Source organism: Lipotes vexillifer, unplaced genomic scaffold, assembly GCF_000442215.2.
Source record: "Lipotes vexillifer unplaced genomic scaffold, Lipotes_vexillifer_v1.1 scaffold514, whole genome shotgun sequence".
Lineage (NCBI taxonomy): Eukaryota > Metazoa > Chordata > Mammalia > Artiodactyla > Lipotidae > Lipotes > Lipotes vexillifer.
This window is the reverse complement of record NW_006789975.1, coordinates 1,075,022-1,088,819: the sequence shown is the minus strand read 5'-3', so window position 1 is coordinate 1,088,819 and position 13,798 is coordinate 1,075,022. Positions and strand designations below refer to the sequence as shown.

Genomic DNA, 13,798 nt, shown 5'->3' with positions numbered 1-13,798 from the left:
GAAAGACTCGGGCCTGGTGAGTCCACAGATAGTCATTAGACCCAAAGAAGAGCACAGGGAACTCGCCCACATCATGTCTCATCTTGTCAATATTGGAAGGTACAGCTCGAGGATGGCAGATCTCAGCTGGCCACCATCTGGGAAAGGTGAAAAGAAGGAAGGAAACCTATAGAAGGCTGCAAGGAACGAAAAAGAATCCTACTTTTGGGACAGGAATAAGGAAAAGCAATGTCTCTCTAACCCACATTAATGTCCGATCCAGAGCATTCTTACAATCTCACTAGAGAAGAAACAAGCAATATGGGTCGAAAGGCTGAAGATGCCCACCCTCACGCACATGCTCAAATATACACACACAAACTCCCTTAGACTGTTGTTCTACTTCAAGGAATCTATAAAAGGAAATAATTAGAGATATGAACAAAACTTTATGACTATAATGTCCACTGAAGTATTATCTGTAAGAATGAAAACCTGGAAAAATTTTAAATGTTCAACAGTAAGGGAACGACAGACGCTATACAATGAAATACAAATTGGCCTTTGAGAAGGAAACTACTACAACGATTTTTAGGAAGACAATTTGGCATTAGCTATTAAAGCTGGAAACCCTGAGCCTGCTACTCTATCCTGAGAATGGCCTAGAGAAGCTCCCATGCATGTACACCATGAAACATTGATAAAATATTGATAGTCCAAACGTGAACGTGAGAATGGATAAATAACTACACCACACTGTATGACTATATAAAGGAACACTGTAGAACAGTGAAGTACGAATGAGCTAGAGCACTGCACTAACCATAATAAATCTCATGAGCATTAACAGTGAATGAAAAAAGCAAGCTGCAGGAAAATACAGCAACAATTCCTTTATATAAAGATCTAAAACATACAGAACAAAACACACATGTGGTAAACCTATATAACCAGGCAAAGAAATAAAAAACATAAAATGCAGTACAAAGTGCCAGTAAAGTACTATTTTTTTTAACTGGGAGGTACATACACAAGTGTTTCTTTAAAATCAAGCATGTTATAATATTTTTTGTACATTCCATATCCAATAAAAATAATTTTAAAAAGAAAAAGCAAGAAACAAAACTGGGTACAAAGAACGATAAGGCTAATGAATTATGTTGAAGGTGCATGTATTGGTGTGTCTGCAAGTAAATATGCCAAAATGTTAGCGATGTCTCTTCCTTGTTTGTGAGATTATGGGTTTGTTTTCATTCATTAAGTTCCTACAAGAGGATATATATTATTCCTATAATTGCAAAACATAAAGCAAAGTTTTTTTCTTCTATAATGGGAAATTAATGGGGAAGGGGGTGAACCTTGTTTAATCAGACCATTTTTTAAAAAAAGTTAAGCACAAGAAACAGAGGCTGGTAAAAGAACTAAATGCCAGTCTCCTTCATGCTTACTTACCTGTATCGTCCAACTTTTACCCAGACAATTTCCCTGTAATGTGGCTTTTTGCCTGCCTTACAGTCATTGCAATACCAGTTTCCTTCAGGGATATCAATGTTCAGGCATTCACGATGAAAAGCAGCAGGGCAAGAATCACAGCACAGAAGGCTGCCTCCTGTGGGAATCAAAAAATCTGGCACTAGCATCACAAGGCTGCATATAAGGACCCAGCTGAAACAGCTCTTGCTCAGCTCCTAACCAATTATTTATCTCCCAGCCAAGGGCTCAGTAATTTAATTATTCAGAAAGACTTTTCTGCAAGAGTATTCCCTCTCCAATGTACCTGAACCACACCCCTGGGGGTTTGTCAGATTTTACCCTTATTGGCAAAATTAGGTTAGGGCAATGAGGGCAGAAGTAAACCTCTAAAAGTCATATATGTACACACACACACACCCCACACACACTTCTTCCTCTTCATTAAGAGACAACACACTATAAAGAGAATATCAATGATACACAATGCCAGAGTATAAAGAGCACAAGCTTTAACTAATGTCAGACTTGAGCTCTAAGATCATATGACTTTGGGGAATTCTCTTTCTTTGCTGAGTTTTAATTTCTTCAGTGGTAAGGTATTTTCTACAATGAACAATAAATAATCACACCTGTTTGAGAACTAAATAAGCTAAATAAATTGCCTAGTAGTGTCTGACACGTAAGTAGTCTCCACAAGGCCAGTTTCTTCCCTCTTTTTAAATTACATTTTAATCTTTGTTGTTTGGCACTCTCACAACACCCAAAGGCCCTCTGCAGAATAACATTTATAAATGCATAAACATAATACACAAAAGAACATAGATTATATTAAAATGATCAGAATGTTAGAACAAGAGATTAGAGTTATATATGTTTCCTTGTAACGCACAAATAAGAAGATGTAGCAGTAGTAATGATTGGAAACAAGACTTCAAGATATGTACAACAAAATTTACTGGTGACAAAAATCACAGGTACTCATGTTCTTTGTAGCCTAAACTTCAGTTAGGTATAAGATCTACCCTCTCCATCCAAGTTTTCGGATACCAGATTAATTACATATATTGCAGTGATGATGAATTTTTCACTTCTTAAAAGATTTTTACCCAAAGTGCCTAAATTTACATATCTGAATCTGAAATCCTCATGGTTGCAGATAATAAAAGAATTTCAGGTAAAGAGGTTTCACATTTAAGGAATACAATAAATGCCTTATTTATCTTATGCCAGAAATGAGCATGCTTCAAACATGCTAGACTCAAGCACATAATTCCAAGTTTCATCCTGAAGAGACAGTGAAGGATAAAGTCATAAGCAAGGTATATACTCATGTCCATCTTCTTGGTTTCACTGTGCTTCTCCTTCCTCATAAAAACCTACGAAAAACTTAATTTTCTGACACCCCATCCTTAAACGATTTCCACCGTGCCTTTTCTTTTTCTCAATAATCGAGAGCAGGCTCTTAAAACAAGCTTTGCAGTGTTTGTTTTGTTGGGGACAGGGATGTGCTTTTGAGACCCAACTCCTGCTTCAACTAAAGAAGCTCTCCTATTACCTGTATTGTACGCTGGAGATTGTACACCTCAGACTCAGAGTGAGGTTTCATTTGGGAAGAAGGTCTGTTGCTACAAGTTCCAAGAACTTGTTTACTCAATACATATAGCCTGTACTCTATGCTTTCAAAGTCATATTTTGCTATTCTTGTGCATTTTGTGGATGAGGTAAACAAATTTTGCATGGGACATAGAGTGACACAGAGTCACATAAGTGACGGCCCCAATAATGGGATACCTTCTACAACATTCCTCTCTATGCTTAGTTATCTGCTGAGTCAAAATTTGATTAATAACAATTTGCCAACTACATGGCCTTGGTAGAAAAATCTTCCTTTTACTAAGCTGGCATTCATGACAACTAGAAATATGTCATGTTCAATAAGGCATCTGAATTAGGCCTTCAAAGAAGGCATGAAAAGAAATCTGGACAGAAGAATAACCAGTGAAGAACGGTTAATGGTGGCAAGCACAACAGTTTTGGAGGGAAGGACATAATGGGATGAGCTAAGGGAGAATATGAAGAAAGAAATTGACAGGATTAGTCTGGGTGATGAGTGGGAGGCAGGCAGGAGGGTCTGTCTGGTGGGAGTAAAGGAAACATATAGGAGAAAGACAGGAAGACGAAAAGAGGGAAAACCACATGAACCATCATAAGAAACCAAAAGATGAAAAGGTGACATTTGGTAGAAGACAGTAAGAGAAAATAGAGTTTAAACATATTGTTGAATTCTAGGAAATGATTATTTTCAATTTAGCGATTTACCATACTACTACCATAACACTCTGATAACCACCTTCAGTTTTCTCCTATACGTGAACAAACAAATGTCCCAAGACTCTACTCTTTCCTTGTCTTCTAACAGCAAGATAATCCTAGATAGTGGGATCAACAGTTCTTAGGCTTTTTGGCCTCACGAACACTTTATAGTTTTGAAAAATAAGGAGATTGCCAGAGAGCTTTTGGGTTTTTTTGTTTTGTTTTGCAGTACGCGGGCCTCTCACTGCCTTGGCCTCTCCAGCTGTGGAGCACAGGCTCCGGACACGCAGGCTCAGTGGCCATGGCTCATGGGCCCAGCCGCTCTGCGGCACGTGGGATCCTCCCGGACCGGGGCACGAACCCTTGTCCCCTGCATCAGCAGGCGGACTCTCAATCACTGTGCCACCAGGGAAGCCCCGAGCTTATGTTTTTATGGGCTAAAAATACTGATTAATTCATTTAAAAGTAACAATAAATCTATTATGTTAACATAAATCACATTTTTATGAATATATTTTCCAAAATGAACATTTTTTAATAAGCTCAGTGTTTTACATTTTATTTTTGTTCTTTCTTTTAAATTGAAGTGTAGTTGATTTAGAGTATTTCAGGTGTACAGCAAAGTGATTCACTTATACATACACACACACACACACACATATGTATTCTTTTTCAGATTCTTTTCCATTACAGGTTATTACAAAATACTGAATATAGTTCCCTGTGATATACAGTAGGAGCCTGTTGTTTATCTATTTCATATATGTGTACCTGTTAATCCAAAAATCCCAATTTATCCCTTCCCTCCCTTTTCCCTTTGGTAACCATAAGATTGTTTTCTATGTCTATGAGTCTATTTCTGTTTTGTAAATAGGCTCATTTGTATCATTTTTTTAGACTCCCCATATTAGTGATATCATATGATATTTGTCTTTCTCTGACTGACTGACTTCACTTAGTATGATAATCTATCTCTAGGTCTATCCATGTTGCTGCAAATGGCATTATTCACTCTTTTTTATGGCTGAGTAATATTCCATTGTGTGTGTGCGTGTGTATATATGTGTGTGTGTATATATATATATATATATACACACACACACACATACATATATACACACGCACACACACATCTTCCTTCTCCATTCATCTGTCGATGGACACTTAAGTTGCTTCCATATCTTGGCTATTGTAAATAGTGCTATGAACACTGGGGTGCATGTATCTTTTTGAATTAGAATTTTCATCTTTTTTAGACATGTGCCCAAGAGTGGGATTGCTGGATCATATGGTAACTTTTAGTTTTTTTTTTTTTTTTAAAGCTACTAGCTTCTGCTGTATTGTGCACACTTCCATTTTAACAAACATCTTACTGTACTACAACAGTCTGTTTGAACATCCATCTCTATAATACCTCCAACTAGCTCTTCAATTTTGTGGGCAGTGACTACATCTTTTGCCTCACTTTCTGGTACCTGTCGGTTGTGTGAATAATAGGTTATTTTTTTTTTTTTTTTTTTTTTTTTTTGGCAGTACACAGGCCTCTCACTGCCTTGGCCTCTCCAGCTGTGGAGCACAGGCTCCGGACACGCAGGCTCAGCGGCCATGGCTCATGGGCCCAGCCGCTCCGCGGCACGTGGGATCCTCCTGGACCGGGGCACGAACCCGCGTCCCCTGCATCGGCAGGCAGACTCTCAACCACTGTGCCACCAGGGAAGCCCTATTTTTAGTTTTTTTAAGGAACCTCCATACTGTTCTCCATAGTGGCTGCACCAATTTACATTCCTACCAACAGTGTAGGAGGGTTCCCTTTTCTCCACACCCTCTTCAGCACTTATTTGCAGACTTTTCGATGATGGCCATTCTGACCAGTGTCAGTGACGATCATATTTTTTTGCAAACATATTTGCAAATATTTTTACTTAAATCTGTTGTAAAATGTTGTCTGGTTGATGTATATGAAGAAAATCTGGTCTCTCACAGATAAACAGGTGGAAAAAGGCGTATTTTAATAACCTGTTCAATAATTACATATTCTTTGATACTATACACTAAAACTTCACAGGGTAAACCTTAGTTGCAGTGTCTAATCTGAAACTGTATCAATATACTGTTGATATGTTACTAATAGCTACTAATGTAACTATTACATTAAAATTCTTTAATCTGTCTTGTACTTTGAATGGATCTTTTACATATGCATGGTTTTTAACATCATGCATTGTTCATGTGGAAAATACTGGTTTGCTGAGTCTGGTAATCTTCCAAATGTTGATCCATTTCATTATGTAATACTAAAATGTCACATTTATTAATATCCCCATGATTTCATCAGTAAATACTAGGAAGCAGTTAAGCTCAGGGTGGGTAGATGACAGTTTTCAAAAATTCTAATTTTCACTTAAGAACTCAAATTTTATCATTGGCAACAATTTGCCAGTTTTTTTTCCCTTGAATTGACAGGCTCCTTTTTATCCATTTTCAAGAAATGTCTGACAAATATCCAAGTATGAAGAGCCATAGTTTTTTAGTAATTTTTAAAATTAATTTATTTTTATTGGAGTATAGTTGATTTACATTTTTAGTAATGTTTAAGACTAAAAATGGTGTTCCATGAACAAGGCAGCCAGTTCAGATTGCAACTCAATTGCATGAGTGCTTTAACTTAAGATAACCACCAGTATGCAACAGAACTGCTTTATGTATACTTCCCATTTTATTACACTGAATATTAAAACAATGTTCACATGACAGTTGAGGTTTAATACATTTTACTTACTTTTTAAAATCGAGGACATTGTTATGTGAGACGTCCAAGTTTTTACTGCAAGTGTGTGGTGACACAGAATTCAATGACTGCTATTACTTGTACAGTTTAGAGCCATCACCCTGATTTGCACTAAGGTGCTAGCAGTTTTACTCACTATTGGCTTTGCACCATCTGTGCAAATGTCAACAAAGAAAAAAGCAAGTAACATCTTGGTATTATTATGAAAAGAGTTATGATCTCATGGAGGCTCCTGAAAGGGTCTCTGGATCTTCTCCACTCCCCAAAGATCACATTCTGAGAGCCACTGCTGCAGCTACTAAGTTTTCTTGGGGACTAAGTTTTCATTATGAGTATCCATTATTATGCCACAAATTAGGACTGCCAACACAAAGGAACCTCTACTCTGAAAACATCTCATTCCACTATGGAATGAAAAACAGTCTAATGCTGAAACTGTTTCATCTCCCCATCTTCACAAAACATGTAAAATTTTTAGAGCTACATTTCAGCCTCCCAGACATCTATTTTCATTCTAAGAGCAGAATTATAGAATGTTGTATTTAAATGCTATTAAATATCAAAATTGTCTTTAACTTTCTTCTAAACAAAAGACAGGTGGTATAATGATAAACAGGCAGCAGTGTTCACGACAGTTTTATAAGGAACAGATATTATAAAAGCAAAAAAGAATGTATGATACAGGAGAATCACAAAGCTAACATATCTAAAACCAAAAACAGCACAGTACTTTGTGCACTAAAACATCCCTAAACATCCCTAACTATATCAAAATTCCACCCACATGATTGCACTTAATACTCTATTTTATTTATTCTATATTAGAACTAGTTTGAGGATTACAACTATGTCCTGATGCAAACTCTAGTCATGTTACATAAATCTTAAGAGCAACAACAGCAACAACAACAAAAAAGTCCCTATTAACCATTTTCAATCATATAAAGGAGTCACAAAACTTCTTTTATGGCTTTAGCACTATTTAGTATATCCCAATTTCTCAAAAGGGATGCTAATTCAATTACACATGTTGACTCTTTTTAAAATTAGTCCTTCAGAATGTTCATAACCAGCCAAATTTTTGTGAAATTGCATCACCAATAAGTAGATCTTAAAAAACAGAAAAGTCAAGGAAATTGTTTCCCCCAAATTACTAATCAACAAAATTTAGTCAATTTGAAAAGGAAATGAAAAAACTGTATAAGAGAACTGGTGCCACCCTCAACACTAGAAAACAGGGGAGCAATGTCCACAAAAGTTTTGGGAAAAGAACAAGCAGTCTAAAATCTTATAGTAACCCAATGTGTGCTTCTAGAACAGAGGCAAATGAAGAACAGTCTCAAGCAGACAAATGTAGGACCTGTGGGTGTTTCTCAGAAGTTCAGCCAACCAAGAGAAAAATTTAAATAAGGAGTTCAGAACTACAAGCACCCCAGTAAATAGACTGGTGGAGTACTAAATCCTCCACTTAACAAAATAGCAAAAATCAGGCTGTGAGGAATGGAAAGGAAATGTTTAAGAAGGATAATACTGACTTTGCTCTAAATTAGAAGTATGTTTTAAGTAGGGGTTGGAGAGGGGGGAGATACAGATAAAGACATAAAATTTATTTGTCCTCCACTGAAGACCTTGTAGGAACTATTATCCCTTACAGTGAGAAAATATTTAACAGAAGTTCATAAATTCTTTTACTTTCACCTTGTTTATTCCCTTTAAACTAATATAAAATTGATTTTAGAAAAACCACACACAATTACCTGATAACAGCATCTTCTAGACTTGTCCCTATCCAGATATCTACCCCTTCTATCTGCTTATATGCACATATGTCTGGAGTATTATCACTTAATATTAAGCAATGGTTTTTTCTGATGTAGGACTTGGGGTTATTTAAGGTTTTAAAAATTTCTTTCTTATTTTATTTTTTTACCTCCAGTTTATTTATTTTTTTTTTGTGATACACGGGCCTCTCACTGTTGTGGCCTCTCCCGTTGCGGAGCACAGGCTCCGGACGCACAGGCTCAGCGGCCATGGCTCACGGGCCCAGCCGCTCCGCGGCATGTGGGATCTTCCTGGACCGGGGCACGAACCCATGTCCCCTGCATCGGCAGGCGGACTCTCAACCACTGCGCCACCAGGGAAGCCCTACCTCCAGTTTATTTTTTACTTTTACCCCCAGCTTTATTGAGATATAATTAACATATAATATTGTGTAAACTTAAAGTGTACAATATATATGTACTTGATATGTGTATATACTGTGAAGTGATCACCACAATAAGATTAGGTAACATATTCAACAACTCACATAGTTAAAATTTTAAGGGGTGTGTGTGTGTGTGTGTGTGTGTGTTGAGTGAGAGAGTGAGAGAGAGAACTTAGAAGATCTACTCTCACAGCAACTTTCAAATATACAATACAGTATTGTTAACGATAGTCACCATGCTGTGTATTACATCCCCCAAATTTATTCATCTTATAACTGGAAGTTTGTACCATCTGACCACATTCCCCCATTTTCTAAGAACAATTTTGTTTTCTTTCTCTTTTCTTTAAGTTGCTTCAATTGTTTATCATTTTGTTAAAATTAAGTCATTATTCAAAATAACAAAAATAAAACCCTCTTTATTGGGGAACAAAACCACTGTACTGTTATGTTATCAATAATTAAGGACATCACTTCCCAGTATTTCTCCTAATGGCAATGTGAAGAAAACTATACTTCTGTTTCAATTAAAATATTGCATTCATCTCTTTTTAGACTATTCATACATCAAGAAGTAATGTCTTACCTTCTGAGCATACAAAACACCAGCTAACATTAACATGCTCATGATTTCTGCAGCCACGTCTGGGGGTAAAGTGATTAGGGCAGATGATGCTGTTGGATGCAAGGATCTTTGACCCAGCAGCCAGGCAAAAGTCATTGGCATGGTATGCCACTGGGCAGCGGACACAGCGCATCAGTCGACCTAAAAATAAGAGAAAAACCAGGGAGAGACAAAAGAAAAAGGGATTAAACATAAAAACGATGTGAGTTATTCAAGTTTATTTACTAGCACTGGGAAAATGCCACAAACAAATGGAAGCACTACTAGATCAAGAGACCTTAAACACCCAATTCCCTAAGAAAAGCTCAGATGGGAACTATATGATAAATGGCCTTAAGGAGTCCGATCCCACAACAGTAAGTGAGTCTACCTCAACAAGAATAAGCCCTACTCAAACCACTGTCCTGACTGGAAAACAGAATCAGCTGCAGACGAAACGGTGGGGGTGGGGGTGGGGGTTGGTGTGTGTGTACAATCAGATTAAAAGACCAGATGGGAGAAACACTAATGTTTGCTTTCCTTGGCTGGTACTCTGTGATTCTTAAAGACTTTTAGGTGAATGAATGAACCTCTCTACCTCCACCCCACCATGAGATATATCCTCTAACATACTTTACAAACTAAAAACCACTACCAAACCACCCCAATGCTACCTACAATAGCAGCTGAAAAGGAGAAGGTAGCTGATGGTTAAGCTGCAATTTAATCAAGCATGTTACTGCACTTAAGACTGACAAGATCTATAGTGCCAGGAAATCATCTTACAGAAGATATCGCCAGTCTGATTAAAAGAAAAGTCAACACTGCCACATTTTCCCTGCCAAATCCCCTTTGGGAGAAGTGGGCTCTTTGGGCATACAAGCATTTAATAGTAGAGATACAATATTTGGCTTTCAGAGAAATCAGTAAGAGACCCACTAGTACTGAGCAGAAAGAAATGATTGGGGCTTCCCTAGTGGCGCAGTGGTTAAGAATCCGCCTGCCAATGCAAGGGACATGAGGTCAAGCCTTGGTCCGGGAAGAGCCCCCTTGCCGCAGAGCAACTAAGCCTGTGAGCCACAACTACTGAGCCTGCTCTCTAGAGCCCACGTGCCACAACTACTGAGCCTGCGTGCCACAACTACTGAAGCCTTGCGTGCGCCTAGAGCCTGTGCTCCACAGTGAGAGAAGTCACCGCAACGAGAAGCCCTCGCACCACAATGAAGAGCAGCGCCTGCTCGCCACAACTAGAGAAAGCCCACACGCAGCAACAAAGACCCAACGCAGAAATAGATAGATAGAATCCGCCTGCCAATGCAGGGGACACGGGTTCGAACTCTGGTCCGGAAAGATCCCACATGCTGCGGAGCAACTAAGCCCCTGCACACAACTACTGAGCCTGCACTCGAGAGCCCGTGAGCCACAACTACCTAGCCCACGCGCCTACACCCCGTGCTCCACAAGAGAAGCCACTGCAATGAGAAGCCTGCGCACCGCAAGGAAGAGTAGCCCCCGCTCGCAGCAACTAGAGAAAGCCTGCACGCAGCAACAAAGACCCAATGCATCCAAAAAAAAAAAAAAAAAAAAAAATCAATAAATTTATTTAAAAAACAAAAAAAGAAAGAAATGATTGTTTTCCCACTGGGAATGGATTTAGAAACTTGAGTTTATCTGCACCCACATAATAGTTTTGGAAACCTCAGCTCTCAAGCTAACCATGAAGCAGGAAAAAATTTTCTGGATAGGAATTTCCATTTTAAAAAATAAAGCAAATCAGCACAAAACAAAAACCTCAATTCTGCCCTATATGCATGTCTGAATGATATCACATCTGATAACCATACATATAAGGGCCCACAGAAGAAGAATACACTTTATTCTGATGAAGGAAGACATCCAGCAGAGGAAAGTTCCTGGCGGTCCAGTGGTTAGGATGCTGTGCTTTCACTGCAGAGGGCGCGGGTTCAATCCCTGTTTGGAGAACTAAGATCGCACAAACCACACGGCGTGGCACAGAACAGAACAAAACAAAACAAGATGTCCAGCAGAACACCTTTTCAAACTAAATGTCACATGAATTCCAAATATTTAAAACTACCACATAATGCTGGGAGTTCCATAAAGCACATGTAAAAATGTGGTGACTGCTAAATTTGTCCATTACTCTCTTATCTCTCACATAAAATGCTGGTACTCTGACAAAAGCTAGAGGCTATGAAGAGATATGCCAGATAGCATCTGAAACATCCATTGCCAATGAGACTGAGGTTCTATAATTAGATTGGTCTACACAAGAAACCCATACCTTTAGATGCAGAAACACTGGCTGGATTAGCAGCATGGCAGGTTATACATATGTGGAGGGAACACCGGAAGCCCTTGTTCTGCAAGACAGTGGGTGGATATTTCTGGACACATTCTTCATGGTAAAACTTTCCACATAAGGGCAGAAGGCACCTTTTAACATCTTCCCCACTCTGCTTGCATACAAAACAGGTATGTATTCCTAGGAAACAGGAAGAAACAAATTAATACTAACTCAAGAATTCACTCAATGCTAAACCATTAGGTGAAAAGTTAGTGAGTACACAATTCTGCACCAAATTCCAACATGGGGTGGGGGTGGAGGGTGCCCACACCACAAAGCAATTCTCTGATACCAGCTGGTATCCTACAATTCAACTCAATTCTGACACCATCTACTTGGAGATAATATCAGATCCCACAGATTAAGTAAGGGTTCAGTCCTACAAGACTGCCCCCCACCCCAACCCTTACCAGTTCTAAGTCAAGGCTGTCATCTGTACTTCTGACCAACTGGCTATAAATCAGAGGTTGGGTTCAATTAACTTGCAAGAGTGGGTCACAGAACTCAAAGAAACACTTTACTTACTAGATCATCAGTTTACTAAAAAATGATGTAGTTCAAGAACAGCTAGTTAAAAGAAATGCATAGAGTAAGGTATGCGGAAAGGGCTCAGAGCTTCCAGGGCCTCTCCAAGCACGCCACTCTCCCTAATCTCCATGTGTTCACCAACCCAGAAGCTCTCCAAACCCCAGTCTTTTGGGTTCTAATGGAGGCCACATTACATAGGCACGATTGATTAAATCACTGGCAATTGAGGACTAATCCAACCTCCAGCACTCTCCCCTCCAAAAAGGTCAGGGGGAGATGGAACCCTCTAATCACATGGTTGGTTCTCCTGGCAACCAGCTCCCATCCTTAGCTAGTTCCAAAAGTCATCTCTCATTAACATAAAAAAAGACATACATCTTTATAGCACTCATCACTTAGGAAATTTCAAGGGTTTCAGGAGCTCTGTGCCAGAAACTGGACAAAGACCAAATATATATTTACTAAAAATCACAATATCATAGTGAAGAACATTATAATAGACTGATCAGGATGACAACACAAACCTACTGAACAATCTTAATACCACTATTAAGGGGGAAATTTAATACATGTTTGCTGATGTGATGGTATAGGAAGTACACATCCCCCACAAAGTATTCTTGCCAAAGGAAAATTGACTTGACCTGATCCAGCCTCTAGAACTACAAGTTTCCAGGAAAAACGGAGGACAGAGGAACAAGTTAAAGGGACACCTCAAGGATGCAATCAGCCAAATTTAGAATGTAGAAAACTTGGCAGACAAATGACCATTGTTTCAAGAAATAAAGAACATTAAAAAATTGGGTGAGGAGTCCCTCAAATATGTGCAGTTATTGGGATCCAGCAATGAGGTTTGTCATGTAGGGGTGACAAGTAAGGTTTGATTTAGCACAGGCCCAGTAGGGAAACCACATTTGGATACTGAGCACTTAAAATGGCACTAGTCTAAATTGAGATGTGTAGTCAGTGTCAATACACGTTGGAGTTTGAAGACCTAGCACATAAAAAAGAATGTAAAAAATTTCAGTCATTTTCACATTAATTATATGCTGACATATTTTGAATATATTGGGTTAAATAAAACATATTTTTGTTGTTAAAAAAAAAATAATTGGGTGAGGGGAATAGTACTGTTGTAGATTAAGAGAAGTTTAAGAGATGAATTTTTTTATTAAAAAATACAATACAGGGACACTATTTGGATCTTGATTCAAAACACTATTAAACAATATATTTTGAGACAAAGTGGGAAAATTTGAAAGTGGGACTGGGTCGTTGATGACACATAGGAGTCACTGTATACAATGGATATATATATGTTTAAAGTGTTAAAAAAATATGCTAGTTACATATATTTTGAACTATATGAGTAAAATGAGGCAAGAAGTTGATAACTACTGAAGCTAAGTGATGAATATGTTGAGATTCTTTATACTGTTCTCTCTACTTCTGTATATGTCTGAGGATTTCTGTAATAAAAAGTTTAAGAGAAAAAAAAATTCTACCTCTCACTGGGAAGCAAAACAATGTAAGGGAAAG

General features: G+C 38.3%; 1 protein-coding gene across 2 annotated transcripts in view; it reads right to left on the bottom strand.

The window, feature by feature from the left end:
* NSD1 (nuclear receptor binding SET domain protein 1) overlaps window positions 1-13,798 on the bottom strand; it is a 130,390-nt gene that overhangs the window by 21,723 nt on the left and 94,869 nt on the right. For both annotated transcript variants that reach the window (XM_007463086.1, XM_007463087.1), the window contains 4 exons: window positions 11,669-11,869; window positions 9,346-9,525; window positions 1,432-1,588; window positions 2-137 (listed from right to left, as the gene is read on the bottom strand). In XM_007463086.1, the coding sequence (XP_007463148.1) occupies window positions 2-137; window positions 1,432-1,588; window positions 9,346-9,525; window positions 11,669-11,869 (674 nt within the window). The remainder of the gene's footprint in view (window position 1; window positions 138-1,431; window positions 1,589-9,345; window positions 9,526-11,668; window positions 11,870-13,798) is intronic.